We start from the raw sequence: 22160 nt of genomic DNA on the forward strand, positions 1-22160 counted from the left end.
GCCCTCGGGCCTCCGGAGCCGGGCACCGAAGAAGTAGCGATAGGGCCGTCGCTCCCGCAAAAACCTAGCTGCGTATGTGGGACGGCTTGCTTGCCGAGAGGCTTGTAGTCAGCGCGGGTCTTCGTAAGGGAGACCTGGTTAAGGTTAATTAAATAAAATAATAGTTCTGAGGCCAGGCGTAATTTTTTTTGAAGGTAGAATTAGTTAACCAGCAGTGATAGAATGAACGAGGATTCTTTTTACTGCTACAGCCCCCCTTCCCTCCCGGTTTGACTGTTTTGGCTGCAGTCCGCTGTAGGGCACAGCGCACGTCGAGCCCTTCTGAAACGGAACATCCGAGTGGCGTCTGCAGCGCGTCAAGCCCACGGCAGCGCGGCGTTTTGTCACGGCGCAGCAACAGTCGTGGCTCTCGAGCCCGGTGTCGGTGCACCAGCTCAGCTGTGGTTTTGTTCTTGTTCAGGCTTCGTGCGTGCAGTACCGTTTGGTGGTTCGGGATGTGAATACCCTCCAGATCCTCCAGCTGTACACGTGCCTGGATCAGATCCAGTACATAGAATGGTCGTCTGATTCTCTGTTCATATTATGTGCCATGTACAAGCGAGGGATCGTTCAGGTAAGGGCAAAAGCAGGGCAGAATATGTTTCCTATTGGGGGTTCGTCTGTGGTGTGAGTGAGAGCTTCTCAACAGCAAGCGCTAGTTCGATGCTTTTGCTAAAGCAACTGACATTGTTATCGATAACGTGTGGTTTGAAGATAACCCAGCATGCCATTATTTTTAAAACCATGACAAACATCTTAGTTTGGGGAAAAAAAAAAAACCAAACAAATTTAGAATAAAAATATTTATCAAAACAAATCAAAGCTGGAGATTATCTTACCAGTTTCTCAGTTCAGTAGGAAATAAATACATGCAAACTTGTTAAATGGACTTAAACTTTTTTTTAAATGTTGGATGTTGAGAATATTTGTCACAGGGAAAAAAGAAACCACCTTACTGTACAATTTGTATTAACACGCAGAGGCGTGGGGCTTACTTTTGTAGTGGGATCCAGCGCCAGTCCTTCATGGCCACGGGCTTTCAGAGGTTTCCTGACCTCCCTGGTATGCGATGCAGGAACCTTTTCTCAGCTGTAGCGTATTCTCCTAAGCAGAGGTGTTGATGAGCTGTTCGTTTGGTGCACTGTCTGTTTGGTTTCCTCTCTGACCTAGGTCTGGTCCTTGGAGCAGCCAGACTGGCACTGTAAGATAGACGAGGGGTCGGCAGGATTGGTGGCTTCATGCTGGAGTCCGGATGGTCGTCACATTCTCAATACAACGGAGTTCCATGTAAGCGTGAAGTCATGATTGCTCTCGACGGTGTCAGATGTTACTGTCTGCCCTTTGCCTCTTAAAATAACCTAAAGCTCTTAAAGCTGTAGCGGTGGTAAAGAACGTGGATATAGTTCTCCTATATTCAGATACGTAATCTAGGTTAATTCCAGTTTAGATGTTAGCTGTTCTGTTAACATTTTATTCTCTTGCATCTGATGATAAGATAGAAAATGGACACTTAGCTTTCAAGGTAAAATTATGTGTTTGAGAAAAGTGTAGGGATAACTGGCATTCATCAAAGCAATTTTAGAAATCAAATGTGTTGTAGTTCAGGGAAGGCTCAGGGTTTCTAGCAAAAAAAACCCCAAACCATAAACATTTAAGAGTGGCTATGGAATTAAAAAATATGATCTTGGGATTATTGACCTATGAGATGAGATTTAGATCCAGATCCTGGAAATACTTTCATAATTGTTTGATTTTACACATAGGAGTCAGATGGCTGTTGATAGAACCACTTGCAAAATTAAAATTAAAACGTGTGTAAGTGCTGATTGATTAAGAGCCACATTCTGGAATCCACACATGTGTAAGTGCTGATTAAGAGCCACATTCTGGAATCCACACTAAGGTAGAATCCAAATCGGTTTGTGGATGCCGGACACTGGGCTTGTTAGAAGGCATGTGGAAGTCTGACTCTCCACCTTTATGGTCTTCGCATTAGAGCTGACGATTCATGTTATTCAGTACAATGATGAACGGTCAGAAAATAGCTAAGAACTACATGCAAGACATTTTTCTCTTTGCTGTATTTACTCTTTCAAAACCGTAGATGGATTTTAGATGACAGGTTATCGTGTCATAGCCCTTGCTAGCACTGAATTCAAATGTTACACTGTAAGATTTTTCCTTTTTTCATACAAATCCCAATGTAAATGGAATATAGATGGGGGACTTTGTCATCTCTGTGCGGACTTGAGTTAGTGCAAGTGCTGGTGCTCTCAAGGGAACCTGTGGAGAAACTTGTATGCAGCTACGGTGTAGTTCCTGATGCACACACGGTGGAATTTCGTGCTGGCAAGGATTTTTAGTGCTGACTGGGGTAGAGATTTTCTGGCTATAAAGCAGTTTCTTTCCATTCCCCTACCCCTTTAGATAGTGGGTGACAAGGAGGGATGAATTCGGGCCTTAGTTTTCCCAGGAATGAATCACCCCTTTGGCGATTAAAATAAAAAAAGTGAGTAAAGAGTTTTAACCTGAAGTCAGTGAAGACATGCCTGCTAGTCAGGCAGAAGTGTTGTAGTCTGAGTAACCCAAACTGAAGGCTGGTGCTATGTGCTACAAGTGAGTATCTCATGGCACGTGCATGTGGGGGTGGACTAGCAAGTATTTATTGCCTCCCAACAGAACTTGGTTTGACCTTAGAGGATTTCATTAAGCCTTTGCCAAGTTGGCATATGTGTTGGGATAAGTTTTCTTTCCAGCTGTAAACAGGTTGCTAAATTAGCTTTTGTCAGACAGCTGCCTGGGTTATGCTCATGTCTGAGTTGTGTTTACTCTCTCTATGCTAAATCCATAGTCTGGTGGGACAGGCGTGAGTAGTGCTCGAGACAGAAAGTGTCAGGATACTTAATATTGGTGTATTATGTACGTTATCAAATTCAGCGATTGCTTGGAGGGCTTAGGGATTCCCTGTCAACCAGTGCAGCTTGGCTTTGGTAGCCTGACACTTCCAAACAGCACCAACTAATTACTCATACTTGTAATTCTTCGGGTCAACATGTGAGCTCCACTGTAAGCTCACAAATAACTTTCTTATTCCCAGAAATTTTTTTAAAGGATATGGTTGTGCTAATTTATTTCTAGCAATCCGTACTTACTAGTGCCTCAGAAAAATTACTCATCGGCTAACTTGCAGTGAGGTTCTTTTTGTAGTCAGCGTTATAGTGAATAATGTGGGGTTTTTGATGTGACTGGTGTGCAGTTCCTAACTCGCGATGAGTGCATCAGAATTCTGACACGTGTTTCCAAAATCCATTTTGACTCTGTTCAGTCTTTTGAGATGGGCAGCAATGCTCTATATGCACTTAACGTTAACAGAACTCTGCAAATGCGATCATTTTATTGGAGATGAGTCTGTAATAACGTGCAGGTTTTTGGGTCCCAGAATTGTTACACAATGTACAGTAATATTGAATGATACAGGTACCTATCTAAATCTTTACACAGTCACTGCAATAAACAGCATGGTATACAAGGCAATTAAATGGTACTGTCTTATCGGAGGAAGTATATAGAGACTCTGTCCTTTCACTTGAGTGTATTGTTTTTCACAATAACGGATTACTGACAGACGCAGAGGAATTTTACCATGCTTAATTACAAAAGTGTGGGTAGTACCTACTTACTTGCCCCAGAATTTTGAAAGCATCTTTGTGCTGTGTGTTAGCTTAAGTGTTATGTGTGGAGGGGTCATTCTGTCAGCATCTGGGATGGAAGTCCTGTTGAGATGTAGAAAAGATGTAGGCTTGTTCCTTAAACTCTTGCTATGCTGGATTGGAGGATTTCCTTCTGTTGGAGACTGTCAGCGCTGCTGCCCAGACTGGCAAACTGCAAGGTGAGATACAGACTTGCTAGGTTTTGCCAGGCAAAAACTAGTTTTACTGGGCAGCTGGATATATTCAAAGGTACTTCCAAACTTGGAAGGCTTTTTTTTTTCTTTAATTGTCTGCTTATATCTTACAGCTCCACATGAGAAGTGGTCAGAATAGTTGCAACTTGATTTTTCATCACCTTGTTGTTTATACCAAGCTAGAGTACAGTTCTGTTAGGAAAAGCAGGGGTTTTTTTGGGGAAAAAAATGGAGGTACTTTTTTCTCAGTTGATTAATCAAAGCAAGTCTAAATTAGTTGGAAAAAACACCTTCTGAAAGCCGGCTACGCAAAGTCTATCTGGAATCTGAAGAAGTTGGAACACCATGTTAATTATATTGATTCATGCAGTGCACTGGAAAGCAGCTTGTTGTCCCATAGCTATCGTTTGTTACTTATTTTGTAGTGGGTGATTCCTCTCCTGCTGAAATCCACCCTGTTTTGTGAGGCGGTTCCGCATGCCTACAGTGTGTAACGCAGCGAGCTGATTGCTAGAAGATTCCACATTATCGGTTTGTCCTGTGGAAGGTGTTGTAGCAGGTGTCTCTCCTCTCTCAGTGCTGTCATTCCACCCGAATTCATAGGCACATGTAGAGCTTAAACAAGAGCTGCAGGTAAAAGATACGGAGAAAGCAAATGGATCCTCTGCTTCCTTGTGACTTTCATGTTTTGTGATAAATAGTTTGAAGATCAGCAGCATTGTTCTTGAGTGTTTTAAGAGCCATACTTACAAACTACATATATTGTACTTTCTCTAGTTACACGTTAGGTACTGAAGCATTAAGGAGCTTCTTTCAAACTACAGCAGCGGGGGGAAAAAGTGTGTGTTTCTGTGTATATTGGAGCTAATCCTTAGTAACTGTAAATGGCTACATTGGCTGAAAAATGCTTTCTGTCGAGGAATGTGCTCTGAATAATCTTCTGAAATCCGGTGCTGACAGACACTGCTATGTAAGGAGGCCTTGTGACCCAGTCAAGTCTGGGACAAAAGTTGACAGTCATTTGAGATGCAAGGTTGTTTAAAAGTGTGTTTTTATCTATTGAAAATCACCAGTCTTACACCTGCCTATAGCTGTCAACATTGGGACGTAGTCCTGAACCCGGCACTGGAGACTGTTTATCACGTTACCATCTAAATACCTTTTATTTCTCAGCTGTTTTTAGGCTATTTTAAAAATGCTTCTGCTTTTGGTTTGTTTTTCCACTGCAAAACAACAGCTGAAAACTTCTCAGACACCATTATCATTAGCATTTGAGTTTGACAACTCCACTTAATCGAGTCATCTACGCTAAAGAGAAAGTACCCCTCAAAATGATCAGTGAAGAAGTGTTTACTGCAGACTTAATTGACCATGATCTGTTCTCCTGCTGTAAAAGCAACTGTCCCTTCCCCACAAAATGTCTGAGAAAAGCAAATAAGAGCAAGGCGATTTATTGTAATTTTTGAAGTGTTTTTGGTTTTCTTTTTTCACCCTCTGTGCATTTTATGTTTCTGTCTCTCATAATCATCTCTGCTAGCTGTGAAATAATCTTTCTTGGGCTAGTTTATGTTGGCAGCTTCGGCAAGATTGTGGAATAACGTTTCAGTTCCAGCTGGGAATATGAAGGTTCTCCCTTTGTCACAATTTAATTGTACACATATTGTTAATCCATGTAAGATAGGTCTGAAGTCCATATGTTAAGCACATAATGTAACTTTCTCAGTTTCTAAAAATGTTTGAGTGTACACAAATAGAACAACTGAAAAGAATCCTAATTTTGGGAATCAGAATGGTTTGCTTTTACATGTTGCTAACACTAGGCCAAAACCTTCAGGTTACGTGTTGCGTGACTTGGGCAAGAGGTTGCAATGAAGTTATGGCAGCGCATATACGTGGTCTCCGACTTGCAGTTGTGTCCTTCTCTTACTAGCTTGCAGCCTTTTCGGGAGGGAGAAATTATCTTATTAGCTATTATGGGTGTGTTGTGACCGACTTAGATAAAGTCTGAAGATGAAGTGCTTTGGTTATCAAAGGGTTGTAGGCATCCAGTGTAATAATAGGTCTTTGTTTTCAAAAGTATATTTTTGTGGGGTTTTTTTTGTAGACTGAGTGTAAACATCCCATGAGTGTGTTGGTTGCGTTCTGTAGTCACTCCCAAGTACGGCAATGCCATTATTGCAATTTATGCTATACATCCTAGAAATGAGGTGTTGGGGAGGTAATATGGGCACTGCTCAAACAATATCAGTGTTTAATGTTACCAAAACTTTTGGTTTCGTTGAAGTGCACGCACACAGTTAAGCAAAACGTGACAAGAATGAATGGGGAAACAATTATTAGTGTTTTCTCTGGGGAGTTACAAAACTTGACCCTTTTAGAGAAGGTTCTGTCTGAACAGCAGACAGAGGACTGCACCCAAGGATGAAGCAGAGATGGATGCGGAAGGACTTTTCAAAACGAAGGTGTCCTTGCCTTCTCTCTTCTGCGGTGGAGTCTCAGGCAAGGCAGAGGTGACAGCAAGAGCTCTGCACGTCTTTCTCACCTCTAGAGATTTTCCTCTTCCGATGTACTTGAGCTTGATGTGAGCAGTAAGGTTTTGCCTTGTTCTGAGGCTCTGAGCCAGCTGATGTGGTCCAGGATAGAAGTGTGTTTGACGCACAGCAGGCCAGGTAAGTTGATTGTGAGGCCAAGTAGCAGCACAAATGTAAACTTGGATGCCTTTGTCAGGAAAAATTATGATCCAGACCTTAGCATTCAAAGCTTGCAGCTGCTAAGCTTGTATTAAGTGGCTGTAGAATGCGTGTTGTGTATGCTGCGTGTTTTGGTCAAGGGGAGGAACAGCAGCAAGTACGTTTCACACTGCAGTTAATAGGAGCAAGCAGCATATCACTATTGCAGTTGCTATAGAAGAATGTGAGTAGGCATTGTGTTGGTATTTTTAAAGTAAATCTTGCGTGAAGAGCAGACTAACAATGCTGTATTTTTGTATGTCCGGAAGTGAGCAGTTGCAGTGATAAAACTTGATTAATGTTACTCACCTAGTGGATTCCTCTGGGACCTGCTAAACCTAAAGCTGGTACTATAGATGCCTAGTTGTAATTTCGTAGCTGTAAAATAAAGGAAGAGAATAATAAACACTGCATTAAATAGTGGTCCAATACCTTTTTTAACTTTGGATAGAAGTGGACTGGTATCCGACTTGGTTGTGCTCTTTCCTGTAATAAATTTTTTTAAAAAAATTGATTTCTCTTGTCTGCTCAAATCTCAAAATTTTCTTGTGTCTATAAAAAGCAGGTGGGAGAACAGCTAATGCTGCTCTTTTGCTTTGGGACTCTGCATATCTCTGGAGGGAGGCAGCATTTATTTGGATTCTGTAACTTGGTTTGAACACCATGTCAGTTACTTGAATCCTGCTTTCTGGCAAAAATGATCAAGTCAGCAATGAAAAAAACCCCTCCAAGTTCTGTTGCAATGTGTTGCCAGATAGAACAGATGCATAGGACCTTATGCCTTGGAGTCTGTCACCACTGAATAGTACCAATTACTTCAGAGAAGGAAAATGTGCATTGAGGACAAACATGCAAAAAAGTGTAGCGGAAACTGCCTCCCAAGACTGCTGGTGATGCTGATGGCCTGCATCCGATGCAGGAGGATGATGAGACGGTAGACAGTGCTGAAGTTTTATGTACATAATGAATCAGAAAGGTAGCTTTATGACCATGGTGCTTTATTGCAAAAATAGTTTCACCTGCGTCTCTTCTAGAATCTCTTACCTTGGTGCAATAAAATGTAAGAAAACACAAGAAAAAAATTACACTGGAAACATTCCTCACTCCAGCTATAAATGCAAAGGTTCACATGACATACTGATTAATGCACATATGTCTGGTGTGGCTGCCGTTGCTAAGGGAGAGTAAGTATTTGTTTTTAATTGAATAATCTGCAGATGGCAACGCAGAGCTTCCAGAATGCAGGCTGTGACCTTGAAGAGCTGTGGAGAGGCTTGTTTTGCAGCTGACTGCCTTCCCTGCAGTTTTTGTGTTTTATGGATGCACAAGCCTCCAGAAATACCCCAAACGAGATGTTTAGTGCCTTGCTTTGCATACCTTATTTTGGTTCTTTTCTAATTCTTTCAGTAATTACATAGTGTTGCCTTCTTGCGGGTGGCTGAGGAGGGAAGAGCAAAATGCAAAGTGGCTGTCAAAGCTGAGTGTGTCTAAAAGTTGAAAAATACAGCTAAATTTTCATACTTAAAAGCCTTGTCCCAAGAGGTATGATGTTCTTAAGCTGCTGTAACGTCTCATCCATTCATAAATGCAAGAGCCTTCTCATCTCTCTTCTAGAGTCTGTGATGAAACTGTGTTTTTCCAACTGGAAAGTGTCTATGTACGATACACTGGCAATCATGTAGCTAGATTCATGCTAATATCGGCGACTTCAATGTTAATGAAGAGCTTTTCTCCATATTGGTGTTCTGCATCTCATACCCCTCTAGAGTATTCAGTGTGCCTGTAATGTTAATTTGGAATAAGTAACCTTGCTAACTGAAGGCAGTTGGGAGATAATTCCTCGCAGTTACTTCTTAGGGCTTTGCGTTTGAGCTACCTAGAATAGCTGCAAAGTTTAATTAACCCCAGAGGTATATTGACCTATTCTGTGTTCTTGAACTTAGGTTTATGGGTTTCTATGTACTTGGTTTTTTATCTCCCAAAATAAACAAATACTTCCTTGTCTCTTTCTCTTTGTGACAGCTGCGGATAACTGTGTGGTCCTTGTGTACGAAATCTGTGTCTTACATCAAGTATCCCAAAGCTTGTCAGCAGGGTAAGTGTCACGAATCTAACACAGGAATGGTGTTTTTTAATGTGGCAGAAAGGGAAAATGAATTTGATGTGTAATGACGAAACAAGTGTTTCGGAATGGGGTCTGGCACCCTCCCTGCTGGGGGGGTTAGCTCGCCCTCGGGGATGCCGGTCTCTGAGATCAGCGCCTGTGTGCCACCTGCCGCCAGTGCACTAAGATCTGCTCTGGGGTTGTCACCTTCTCACTGTGAATGAAGGATTACGTCTGATCTATGTGCCTGTTCTTCAAATACACATCTTTCTGTTGTGTTCGCCTCCGAAGGGTCCTTTAAGACATTAAATTAAGCTGGATGCATTGGTGATGAAAAACACTAATCCAAAGTGGCTTTTGTCATCTTTTACACATGAAAAGGTTTGAAAGGGAGGCTCGTGTCGGGACTGTCGAGCCACATGGCTGTGGTTAGCAGTTTCCTGCCTGAGGCTTGTCTGTAGTAATATCCCATATACGACAAAGACAATTATGTATTACATATAAAATAAGAGTGGATGGGGACCTATGCCTGGAAGTCGGTGGAGTACCAATGGTTGCATAACTAATCCATTTAGCTAGACTAAATGAACTGTTTATTTGGAATCTGCTGTTCTTATATAACAACTGTCTGTCAGTAATCAAACGTGGTTTTTTTGAAGCATGCTGAAGTTCTGCAATAGCTGTGAAGCTGGATCCTTACAAATAGTATATTCAAAGTTTAAGAATTGCCAACACAAGCAAATTAGTAAAACTATGCATTGCCTTGATTAATGTGATCTTCTGTGAAGATATTTTTCCTTGTCTTTTTATTTCTCCTTTGAATTGGGAGTAACTGCTTTTCATTGAAGAATTGTCAGCTCTTCTGTCTTGTTTCCTCTCTTTTTTTTTTTTTTAATTAACTTTGTCTCATTGGCAGGGATAGCTTTCACTAAGGATGGCCGCTATATGGCAGTAGCGGAAAGACGTGACTGCAAGGACTTCATTAGCATCTTTGTGTGCAGCGACTGGCAGCTACTGAGAGTAAGATATGTCCTTGCCTTCCACTGCTTCTGCACAGACTACAAGCATATGTTGCACGCTGCTTTAAACTCACTTTGGTAGTCTGATTTTAGACTTGCCAATGCATTTTCTATACAGCATCTGACTCCTTCATTGGCCTGCAGGCATACTTCCATAGCAGTGTTCTGTTCAGGAGGCCAATATATACTATATGCACGTAAAGAATTTCTGATGGAATACAAAAGTTCGCCTTTAAATTCTTGCTTGAGCTTATTTACAATAAACTATGCTATGTTAATAATAATGAAAGTATCAAATGCTTGAAAAAGTGATAAGTGATCATTTGGAATGTATAATATAAATTGTCCTATTTTCTGTTTAACAGTGAGACTAGTCTGTGAAGGATGCACACTAGCATGTCTTAGGGGACCAGATAGATCTGAGAAATTAAAACCCGTTAAGAACTAGTCTGTACGTAGTGTCACCTCTGGTTCAGGAATTCTGAGTCATTAGAAGCTGATAGCAAAATTTGGGAAATACCACTAAATGCTTGTCATGTTCCCAAGCTCTTCCCTAATGATCCCGTACCTGTCTTTCTGAGGCAAGGAATTAGGCTAAATCTCTTGACTGATTCAGTGTAACTACTTTTATTTTCTTATGAAGTGCTGTTCTTTTTAAGGTATAGCAACTTTTTGCCTTTTCTGTAAAGGCAAACCAAAGAAACAGTGAATGCAGCATACTATTACAAAAGAAAATATTTCTGTTTCTACGCTAGCATACAAAAGGCTCTTTTGCATTTGTGGTAGCACTTAAAAGGATAAAACTGAGGACTATGTTAGGTCAGATGCAACGGTATTTGTTAGTATAATATTTCAAACGGTTTTCTTTTTTCTCTTTTGGGGGCAGCATTTTGACGCTGAAACGCAAGATCTGTTTGGGATTGAATGGGCTCCTAATGGCTGTGTTCTGGCAGTGTGGGGTACGTGTCTGGAGGTATGAGGAAAAAGCAGATTGTTTTCTTGGAGAGTTCGAGTTGGTTTGTAGCCGCTATGTATAAAGCAGTAACTAAAATAACTAGTGTTATTTTTTTTCTTGTAAACATAACAAAAGCTGAACTCAAACCATTTTAAATATTATACTTCTATTGGTAGTGGATGTCCTTATAAGTGTGTGTCAAACTGTTATGTAAATCTTTAATGACAGCAAATTATCTTACTAGCTTTCTTTCCAATTTATCTTGAAAAAAAAAAAAGTGATTGTAAACATTGCAGAAGCCATTATTGAAATAATGAAAGAATAATGAAAGAATTCTTCTGTAAGACTCTTCTACTGTTTTACTTTGCATTGCATTGCACAGTAATTTTACAGTTAAGTAAAAGTACTCACCCAAAAAGTTAGCAAGGAATATATAAATTCCTATCCTTTCTGCTCTGAGTAGGTGAACTTCTAGGTATAGAAAAGTGTCCTTCTGTGGCCACAAAGTTATGGGCAGCATGATCAAAACAAATACCCCTGGGAATGGGCAGGGTTGTAACGTCCCTGATCAGATGGCTTGCAGATGCTGAAGGAGCATGAGAGTCTTCCATAATGGCATCCGCTGCTGATGTTGTTGAAGAGCGTTGGGCTGGATGGGCCATCGTTCAGGCCTGGTGGGGCATCTGGGCTCCTGGGGACAGGGTGGACGTGTTCTGTGAGTGCCAAAAGAGCCAAACTGGAAGCCTAGAGCCTCTTGTCTCAAGTCACAGATAGGAGACCGTGCTCTTTGTATTTAACTTGCTGTGTTTTAAGCAGGGAGAGTTTGGAAGGAATGGCTTTGCCTATCTATGGCTTTTAACAATATTGTTAGTCTTTAGAATTAATTTGTTTATGTTTCAGTATAAAATATTGCTATACTCCCTTGATGGCAGACTGCTATCCACGTATCGGGCTTATGAATGGTCGCTAGGCATAAAATCAATCGCTTGGAGTCCCAGCAGTCAATTTTTGGCAATTGGCAGCTATGATGAAAAGGTAAGAAATAGGTTTATTTCCTCTCTTTTTATCTAAACCATTTGTAGAACTTGGTCATAACAGTTTTGTCTTGCAATGCTTTCTTGAATTAGGTGCGTATCTTGAACCACGTAACTTGGAAGAAGATCACAGAGTTTGAGCATCCAGCAACTATTGCTAACACCAAGACTGTAAGTATGGATCCAGAATCCATTGAAGCATTAGCAGCTCAATGTAAATAAGGGCTTGGGAAATTGCATGAAAACTTGGGGATGTAAGAAAAATAGAGGAATCCTTTCAAGTTTGATGGAATACGCACATATGATCCTCTCGGCTTTAGCACTAATAGATTCTCAGATGACTTCTGTCTTATGCCAGTGTATTTTGATGTACATGGTGATTGCGTTACAGATTTGGGTATGCGGATGATGGCAAACTGGGAAATTTAACAGGAGAGATTTGTCTCAGCTTTACACAATCCATGACTTTAAACAGCATTGGAACTGGATTGTGATCAGATTTACATCTTGTATGTACAAGCTCAGCCAGCTCACCTAAAGAGCGTTTCCTGTAAACGTCTGTCATCATTTATTTTTACCCTTGCATACATGTATATGCAAGGCCCAACAGATTCTGGATAGTTGGCAGCAGGCGGAGAGCTGTAGCTTTTGTTCCGAAAATCACAAGCTGTTCTCATCCATCAAGGTAAAAAGAACACACAGTGTAGCAGTGCTACATGCCACTGCAGAGGAAGGACTAGTCTTGTGTCCGGACAGGTATCCTGTAAGAGTTTACGTGTGTAGACTGTAAGTCTGCAATATTCACGTGACTGTGTTGATGCCTCTTAACCAGAAGCAAGGCATGATCAATTAAATGCACCTCAGCAAAACTTCTCACAACTGAAAAATGCCCTTGCTTCCAGTTAGGTATAAAATATGCAGTGGAAAACAAATGGAAATAGCTCTGTTAATCTCTGCTACACAGGCAGGAATTGCAGTTGGTGCATTTTATCCTGGTGCTTGCATTTGGGAATAATATGTTGTAGGCACACTATTAAAATATTTTTGCTATTTCCTTCTGCAGTGTTGCACTTTGTTCACATTTATTTATGATAGTATCCAATTAAAGATTCTTTGTTGCAAAAATGAAATCTATGTTCCCATTGTAATGAAGATGATTTATTGTAGTGCCAGATTTAGCTCTCAGGAATAATGAATGAGGTGTGCTCTGGCAGACTCATTCTTTGTAGACTTCAAGGTTTGGTTATTTTTCACAGGAGTGTTTTCCTGATCATGGTTCCAAATAGCAAATGATTCACTGGGAATTCTGGATTTGGTATTTGCCTACCGAAGCCCTTTCCTCCATTGATGAACTGGGGGATGCTGAGAGATAATACACTTGAAAATGAGCTAGTGGGATGTGGATGATTTGGTAATAGCCCATGTTCAAATTCTCTGAGGCCCTTCTGTAGAACTCTCACTTGTTTCTTTGTAGATTGTGTATAAAGAAGTGGAGAAATCCCCATCTGTTGAAACAGAGAGACTTTCTTTCCCTCCAACAAGAGCATTGGCTAGTTCTCTCTTCAGCACACAAAGTAAATGTAAGCCAAAGTTTACTGAAATGAGACACTTGAGTTTGCCGTGTGAAGTCTTTCTATAAATACACATTATAGGCAAACTCTGCCTCTTTGATACTGGAACGGATCCTCTGGATGCTCTGCTGAAGGCTCCCAAGTTAACTGAAGAGCTCCAAGAGCAGTAAGCACCCTGCTAGAGGGGATGCTGTCTGCCTGGTGGTTTGAAGGCAGGTTTAAAGACTAGCGGGATATTGTAGAAAAGAACTGTAATTGCTCGGGTGTAGAAATAGCAGCCAGATCTCAGTCTTGGAGTTGCTTGCAAAAGTTGTCTTAACATTGTGTGGATTTTTTTCTGATTGTTCAATCTATGCAATGTTATTTCATGACTTAGTTTAACCATTGCAGGTAATTGCTGGAATCAGATGAACTATTGCAATTAAGAATCTTATTGGAGTGTGTGGCGGTTCCAATAATTTAAAAAAAATAATAATCAGAAGGTGTTACAGTCTTGCTGTCTGTTTTAGGATGGTAGTTAATCCCTTGGGTATGAGGTTATGTAAAAAAGCAGAGCGTGCCATTTGGCTTTTGTCTAAGAAGCTGTAGTCATAGCAATGCTTTAAACTTGCCTCCAGACAACAGGCTTGGAAATATTAGAGATGGCAGACAATGTATGATTAGTATTTTTTTTCTATTTTTTTTTTACTGTCTCATTGTTTGTGGTACTGTAAATCATCTTTGTTTTGCATTGGTGTTTGTTTGAAATACTAGCTAAAAGGTAGTGGAAAATTTGATCTCTCCTTTTTTTCACAGTTTAGTCTCAGACTTGCCTGGATTTCCGGCCTTTCTTTTTTTGTAGAGGGGCAAGAATACTAAGCTGTTTATATGAAGATGCAATATCTTAAAATAATTGAAGTTTTTGATTGGAACGTCTTGGAGAAGAGTAAAATACGGTCCTATCACTTCAGAGACGAGGGGGTTTTTTAACAGTTGGAATTTAAATATTTTGTCCATTCAGGCTTGCTTAGTGAAGTACTTTTATTTCAAATTCCAGATGACATTTCCCAGGTGCCAGTTTCTTTACAGTATATCAAACCAGTTGCTGACAGGGCAAATCCCAAAATGGGAATTGGGATGTTGGCATTCAGTCCAGATAACTGTTTCCTGGCAACCAAAAATGGTAAGTTCCTACTGCCCTATATTAAAGGGGAAACCTACTCATTGTCTGTGGTGTGTTTTCATAAAAGAAACGAGGACAATAATTGGTCAGTTATTTTGCACTATGAGAAGACTCGTGGCCCTATTTAAAATCAGCTCTCCGTTGTGCAAACGTGTAACTACAGAGGAAATTCAGCCTGTGTCTTCTAGCATACGTAAAGTATTGTGAGCTGCCAGAACTGCTTATCAGTGCATTAACTCAGTCTTGGCTTTGCATTTAATGAAAATAGTATGCTTTTTATATTTCTTCAAATGTATGCGAGCTCACTGTATTAGAAAATGAAATACACAAATCTTTCCTCCTCCATTTACAGCAAGTGTCTCTTGAAAGGCAGAACTCTTCACAACCTGTAGTGGGGGAGGCTTTTGATTACCTCAAATAGTGAAAGTCATGTAATTAACCTTTAATCTTTCCCTTCAATGGTCCTGAAAGGCTGTTTATGTCTGGATGCAAAAGCTGTGGTTCAGATGCAAAACCCATCAATGGCAGCATAACTGTGAATAATTTGATAAAAGCCAGTGAAGGACTGGAAGACAAACTAAATCACTTCTTTTATCCTTTTTGCAGTATTTCCAAGGGAAAATTGAAGGCGCTGCTAGGCAAAGCTCTAGTGGTGTTAAATCTGTGGTGTACCTAAATGGTTTGTGTTGTGTTAGACCTCAATTAGTGCCCATTTCTTTAAAAGAAAAAAAGTGTGATCTTTTCATCCTTCAGGTATTTACACGATTACCTCTTCCTTCTTACAGATAACATTCCTAATGCTGTCTGGATCTGGGACGTTCAAAAGCTGAAACTGTTTGTAGTCTTAGAGCAGCTGTGTGCGATCCAATCTTTCCAGTGGGATCCACGACAACCTCGACTTGCTGTATGTACAGGAAATAGCAAAGTCTACTTATGGTCCCCAGCTGGCTGTGTGTCAGTGCAGGTTCCAATGGAAGGTAAGGCTGCCTGCAATAACTTCCACAAGCCATCATCAGCTTCTTATTTACAAAATATTTTTCCACTTATAAATCGGTGCGAGCATTATCATGTAAATGGCTCAGACGTGTTCTTGGAGCTTTTTAAAAACAGGTATTTCTAGCTTCAAAAAAAGTTCACGAGACATAGCAAACATGATAAAAATGTAGCAAGGACAGAGCACAGGGGCTAACAGTGATTTAATTGTTGCTTTAGTTGTACGGTATGTTGAATTCTTTCTCAAGATTTATATTCATATCAGTTTATTTACATAGAAACTGTAGTTGTGCAGAATGTCAAGTGCTGAAATAAGACTCTGAAATGCCTATAATTTTTTTGGGTATTCTGAAAACAACTAAACTACAACAAAACTCTAATGGGGAAAAATGTGCAAGGTAAATCTGATGTGGAAAGATAGAAGAACATACGTGAACCTGAACTCTAAGTCAGCCTGTGTGATGAGAAGTTTTATGGTTGGCAGTAAGTGATACCAGGCCATTAGCTCAAATCACATAAATGCCTTTCTGCATATTAAGCAGAAAAGAGATCGCAAAGATTCAACTTTTTCCTCTACACAAGGAGTGGCAATATCATTGGGGTTTGCAGCTCTGCGCCGGTGAACAATCATATGTCACCTCTTTGTGTTAAAATGACGAGTCTACAAAATCTATGCTTCTATGTGGAGTACAAAGTAACTGTAGGCTTGGGGGAAAGAGGCAGTAATGCAGCTCACCTGCACTGCCGTATTGGAGAGCAGATTGGCTCTACTGCAGCAGCAACAAAATCGAGCACCCTGTTAAGGCTTCCGAGATGGGGAGGGTATTTTTTGCAATGTGAGTGACTGACTTCAGCTACCTTTTCCTAGAGTAAGAGGGCGGACTGTCAGCTTCTTGCTGACAAACTCTGACCTGTTTCTGCAGGTGACTTCCAGATCGTCTCTCTCTCCTGGCATTCTAGTGGAGACTCCATGGCGCTTCTGAGTAAGGACAACTTTTGTGTGTGTTACTTAGAAAGAGAAGAGGTAAAATAACAGTATCATTTGCATTAAAAATGCTCCCAAGTTTGAGGAAGAATGAGGAAAGGGGTCAAACCCTATTGCCCAATCTGAAGTTTTTGTATTTATCAATTATTTATTTGAAGGAGTGTACCCAAACTCCAATGTGTGAAGTACTGTGCTTGCATTTGAATGAAGTGACGTAAAGTGTAGAGAATGAAGTCTGGATTTCAAGAAAACTTCCTTATTGATGTAGTTGAACTTTCTCTTGAACTTTGTCAACTATGAAACCTTATTTTCTAAAATTGTAGCCGTGTGTATATAATGTATAGCTATTATTTAAATTTTGTAATTTCCAATAAATATTTTGATAGTTACAAACTTGGTATGATTCTAACTATAACCCTGCACTTCGCCATTCTAAAGTCTGTTTCTATATTATCAGTGATGTGATTATGTAGCTATTTATCCCAGCACAAGGAAACGGTTATTTGCACGCAGCAGTGTACAGCTTATGTCTAGTCTTGTGAGACAAGAGATTTTTCTGGTGTATTAGAATTAAATATTGTAGCAGAGTAGATACATTGGTGAGACACCTTCTAGCAAATCAAGAACTGTTAAAGCAAAACAAATCCTTTGTTCAGAAAGCAAATGAAGTCATCTGTAATGATTTTCTAGACTAAGATGCTAACAGGTGTCAGTAATTGTGCCTGGTCTACCATAGAATTATTACACTGAATCTTTACAAGAAGGATCATAACTGATACTTTAGAGTGATATATTACAGGCAACTGAAATGGGAGCTTTTGACCTGACTATCTAGTGCCAAATTGGAGCGGACGGTTCAGCAGGGAAAGAGTAGTTGGACTATCCTTTATCTTTACCCGGAGTAACCAGCCACTGTATTCCTCAAAAGAAGGGAGCCCATTGTTTAGGCATTTATTGGATGTTTTTTCTTTTGCTACTTAATTTCACAGCCTCAGTCTCCACAAAATGAAGAATGAAGAACAAATTGAGTTGAAATTTAACTTTACTGCAAGATTAATGAAAATTAAATAGGTATCTTAGAAAACGCATTGAGAGGGGCATGCAACTTATTGCATTCCATCATGACTTCAGCTTTACATAAGTTTCATAAACACGCATCTACTTTAACTTCAGAAAAAACACCACCGCAGCACAGCACTTATTCAGCATTGTAGTTGCGCAGATAAATGCTCTGATAAAATGGCACGTATACACTTGTATGAGGTTAAGTGCAAGAATGTAGAAATCAAGATTGACGTACAGTGCTTAGTTTGATCTGTCTCCATTAAAAAGTCTGCACTGCTGCTGTCCCAAACCAGAGTAGATTTAAGAAAAATTGCTAAGAATATAAATCTAATCAAAATAGAATTCCTTTTCAGTTTTATAAATAATAGCTTTGAAGGCAAATGTGTTTGTGAGGCTTTTGGCAATATTCTCTCTCAAGAGTCTTTATTCTACGGCTGCAGCAAGAAAACATACGTAAGAAACTAGGAAGTTAGACTCAGTTCTTCGAGGGAGGTATTTTTAGAAAAAGCTAATAAATGCATATTCAGCCATATACCTCGGTTTACAAAGTAATAGTTCACGTACACTGCTTCTGAGCAGACGTTAACAGTACAGCTCTAACAAAATTTGCTGACTCTGCTGAAGAATGACTGACACAGCTTCCAAAATTCTTAACAGGCATTAATCAAAACGCCAAGATTACTGTAATTGTGAACACTAATACCTCTTTAAACAAGACAAATCAATCCCAAGCACACTACGTGACTTGACGCCATATATAGGGATACAACTGCAATACGGCATGAATGTTCTACTGTATCTTGCATATTTGTGCAGAGTGTTTGTAGCAGATACCAATCGCACTGAATTAACAGGGAAGAACATGTAGCTAGAAATGGACAATACTGCTGCTCACTAGCCCTGTATAAGAACCACTAAGAGCTGAATATTGGGTACAAAATACAAGAATGACGCTACCTTGTGTCTGCTTCGGATTAATCTGACCTGTGCATTCCCCGTAACAACCAGGGCCTCCCGTGAACTGTTAGATCTACAACCACCCCCTTCCGTTCCCCTAACTTCTTCACTTTGATTATCGAGTATTCTGCCACACAGCCTGCTCTCCCCAGGAGACCAATATCAAATCACTTTCCCTTGAAAAGATTAAATGCAATGAATTTTAAAATCCAATTTTGCCTCTCGTCATGGAGTAGCCAAGTTTGGCCTCATTGTTGATGAAGGACATCAATCCCAGGTAGGTCTCAATCAGAAGAGGACGTTCCAGCACCAGCACGCCGTTAGCCCTTCCTGGCAACGGACACTCCTTTTGGGCTTTCTTCACAGCTTGAATTAGCTGAGTTTTAAAGTTTTCCAACTGAAAGAAAAAAAATCACCTTGACGTTTTTCCATTGTTTTAAAAATTGTTAGGCAAACAGCTGCTGATGTCAAATTGTAAAGGATTAGCACTATAGCTGTAGTTGTCATGGATCTCACGTGCCATGATAAACTTTACGGTCTGACATTTAACCTTAATGATAGTTAATTTCATACCAGGACACCATATACATGTAACTTAAACACATGGGCTAGATGGGTAAAGATTTATCGGTGACTAGTATCGTTTATTTCTTACTGTAGTTCTCCTGCCCTTATCATTGATGTGTTGAACTTAAATTACCATAGTGTTCTATTTTTAAGGAAGCCTTCAGAGGAAAGCAACTATTGCAAGGAAAAACTGAGAACCACCTAAGTGAAGGTTTACAGTTAGCAGTTAAACTGTTTGTTTAATTAGCTGGCAGTCCTAGATGAAAAGCCAGGCATCGGCCTGTCAGGTATGCAAGAGTAGGAATAGCACCAAGATCCATTTTCTTTTGGGTTTTACAGGACTTGGCACTTTCAGAAGTTTCAGCTTCCTCCTTGTATTAACCATTTATGGGTAGCTGGCAAAAACTGACAGCTGGGCTGCTCTGCAAGTCAAAATTTGGAGAATGGGGAAACGTAGCTTACAGCTCTAAGTTCTGTCTCTTTGATTTAACTGCTTCTATTTGATTTAACTGCTATATCCTTTCAAAATAATCTAAGTCGTATCCAGCCTACGAGATCGACAAGCCATCTAGAATAGGAGAGGTGCTGTCCTTACTAGGCAAAGGGATGCAATGTTCTCATCAGCATCTGCCATTGGATGTTCGGTGAAGGTGACGTACGGGATGTTTGTGGACCACGGGTTCCATCTGTTTATGAAGGAGGCGCGACTTTGCTTGTCCCACTGAATTCGAATACCGATACCTTCTCGCCTGATATTGAAGACAGCGGAATTAGTATGGTAAGACTTCCGAGTCTTTGAGGCAAGTTTAATTAGAAATGTACTGTCTGAAAAAGACCTGCTTAAAGCCGGAAGCTGAAATATAAGTTTGATAGTAAGTTTTTCCTCTAGAGCAGTAATGGAAGAAGTCAGCCCCTGAAATATGCAGAGGTACGTTCTTATAAGCTGAGTGCAAAAAGGTTAAGCTCATTAGACACGTAGGACACAACGCCTGAACCGCGTTGCCTGGGATAGCCTGCGTTACCTATGACCTGACATTTACACGTGGCTTTCTAGTAATGCTAAGGTGGCACTACTGCTGCTGCGACTTACCGCATTACGTAATGGCAATGAACTTCTGCTCCCAAATCTATTCATCTTGAAAGTCCTTGAGCAATTCACTTTTAACGTAACTACTAGCCGTCCCAGCAAAACACGGCTGCTCTGCAGTGGTGTAATGAAGTTTCAGTAACTGCTTGCAAAGTCACATGAGCAAGAGGAAGAATTCTCAAGCTTGTCCAATGGTCAGTGACAAAGGTTGACAGCTCAAACTGTTTACCATAACCATACAAGAATTACCGTAACATTGCAGTATTACGATGTCAACTTACTTGTTCAGAGATTTAGGTGGGAACTCAAACTCTCCTACAGAGATGGTATCAACTGCACTGAGGGCTATCCTCGTCACATGCTGGCACTGCAGGCTGATGAAGTTGTATTTGCAGATCAGGAGGGACCAATCCGTGATAAGAACGAGACGCTCCTTCTCGTTGTTCCAGTGATCAATTCTGGTAAGATAACATGACTGAGCTTTAGCAGTTTTGATTAAGGGCTAGGAACACTTAGCAGCTTGACAGATGGAAGAGTCGCTAAGGAGAACAAATCTGAAGTCTTAGTAATGCTGTTTCCCCTTACGGCCTTTCCTTTGAATCAGCAAGTCTGCTAAGAGGTTGAATGTCACAACATAGTCATGTTACAACTTAGGAAAATGTTAAGAAAATCAGAGTAAGTCTGAAGGTCTTGAGAGCGAGCTCTAGTGCTATCTCCTGTTATTTGAGAACAAATGCTACTTAACAGGGCAGATGAGTCTCCAGCAGCTCTTCCAGTACGTGTTTAATACCGTGCTGTCAGCATGCTGCCGCATTTGCTAAATTATTAACTGCATTTGTGCATGTTCAGGAGAGAGAAATAGTTTTCTTTAACTGTGTGGCCTGACTTGGCATTTTCCTCTGTAAGGACAGTCTGTACATTCAAAAACTTGTCGGTTTCTTCAAATTTCATGAATAAAAGATCCTACCTTTCCCCGAGTGTTTTGCCAGACTACACTGTTGAACCATCACAGCTGTAATACTGTTTCATCCTTAGGGCAACCTAAGAGTAGGTCACATCTTCACTCTAAGGGTAATGAGCTCAGCTTTTAAACTAGCACCTTTGAAATCTGCTACAGCTTATTTTTAGTGTTACTGATATAATTGTTTTTCCTTACAAAAATTAAAAATTGTCTATTGTTTCAACAGGAACACTGACGTAAAGCTGACGAGGCCAAAGCCATCCTCATTGTGTAAACGTAAGTGCCAATAGTGGGACCAGGCAATGGGCTGGTGCATTTCCACCTGCCGTGAACCTTTCTCTCTGCCTCTCTCTGCCGGTTCGACTTGTGCCAGGGTGAAAGGTCTGAAACCGCCCCTGCCTTCTGCTTGCCCCAAGGAGTGCTCGGGGCTTGCAAGTCTGGCCAAGCGTTGTTCCAAAGAAGTAGGCGTGCTCGGCTCGTGCTTTGCTCCTATCCCCTAGTCCAGATTGCACCGCAAATTGTCAGCTTCCATTTTGTTCCTTGGTGACTTACAGGGCTAACGGCCTGTAACTCGGTGTGCAGGCATGGCTTTTGAGGAAATAGTTTATTAAAGCCGCGTTAGTGGTTTTAGTGTTCGAGTGAATTCTGTACTGCACTGGATTTTGTAATGAGTTAACTTAGGAGCTTTCCTCTAGATCCTTCAGTGGGTTGGATTACACAGAAATAGCGATGCGATACAGCCACCCCAGGCCACTTCAAGGCTTCCGTGTCCATTTTGCAAGACTCTAATACAAAAGCGCGCTGTGGGATGTGCGGTTTTGAAAGACGTACGTGAAATGCGGGGGTTAAACCTCGCCCGGGGTTTATCTCGCCGTGCAGAGAGAGGCGGCCTCGCCCTTGGCAGCGCTACTTACTCGGCGAGCAGCCAGACGCTTTGCACCTCCCCGTCCTCGGTGGGCGTCACGACCACGCGGATCTCGTTGACCGCTTGCTCTATCGTGCCGGGCTAAACGGGGAAAAGGAAGAGG

The 22160-nt window shown here is 40.8% G+C and overlaps 3 protein-coding genes across 3 annotated transcripts in view; 1 reads left to right on the forward strand and 2 right to left on the reverse strand.

Moving 5' to 3' along the window:
• The window catches only part of TP73 (tumor protein p73), a 36859-nt gene extending 35793 nt beyond the window's left edge, over positions 1-1066 (reverse strand). The window contains exon 1 of the mRNA XM_009274115.1: positions 1035-1066. Within this exon, the coding sequence (XP_009272390.1) occupies positions 1035-1066 (32 nt within the window). The remainder of the gene's footprint in view (positions 1-1034) is intronic.
• A 30-nt stretch (positions 1067-1096) lies between these two features.
• Positions 1097-17553, forward strand: WRAP73 (WD repeat containing, antisense to TP73). Its single transcript, XM_019470732.1, has 10 exons — positions 1097-1326; positions 8695-8767; positions 9693-9796; positions 10682-10768; positions 11651-11785; positions 11878-11955; positions 13259-13364; positions 14392-14517; positions 15303-15494; positions 16434-17553. Exons 3-10 carry the CDS (start codon positions 9722-9724, stop codon positions 16541-16543), a joined length of 909 nt encoding a protein of 302 aa, XP_019326277.1. The 5' UTR covers positions 1097-1326; positions 8695-8767; positions 9693-9721; the 3' UTR covers positions 16544-17553.
• On the reverse strand, positions 17520-22153 carry TPRG1L (tumor protein p63 regulated 1 like; the record flags this gene model as incomplete). Its single annotated transcript, XM_009274222.2, is given in 4 exon segments — positions 17520-18914; positions 19680-19833; positions 20453-20629; positions 22047-22153. Coding segments are annotated over 4 exon segments (633 nt in total), but the record flags the coding sequence as incomplete, so codon positions are not given.
• Between the last annotated feature and the right edge of the window lie 7 nt (positions 22154-22160).

Source organism: Aptenodytes forsteri, unplaced genomic scaffold (assembly GCF_000699145.1).
Source record: "Aptenodytes forsteri isolate BGI_AS27 unplaced genomic scaffold, ASM69914v1 Scaffold16, whole genome shotgun sequence".
Taxonomy (NCBI): Eukaryota; Metazoa; Chordata; class Aves; order Sphenisciformes; family Spheniscidae; genus Aptenodytes; species Aptenodytes forsteri.

What these genes read in the sequence shown, in the direction of transcription:
- WRAP73 (XM_019470732.1), top strand. Translation starts at nt 9,722, where the DNA reads ATGGCAGTAGCGGAAAGACGTGACTGCAAGGACTTCATTAGCATCTTT. An exon ending in TGTGGGGTACGTGTCTGGAG is followed by an intron (nt 10,769 to 11,650) that starts GTATGAGGAAAA and finishes TTTATGTTTCAG; the next exon opens with TATAAAATATTGCTATACTC. An exon ending in AGTGCAGGTTCCAATGGAAG is followed by an intron (nt 15,495 to 16,433) that starts GTAAGGCTGCCT and finishes CTGTTTCTGCAG; the next exon opens with GTGACTTCCAGATCGTCTCT.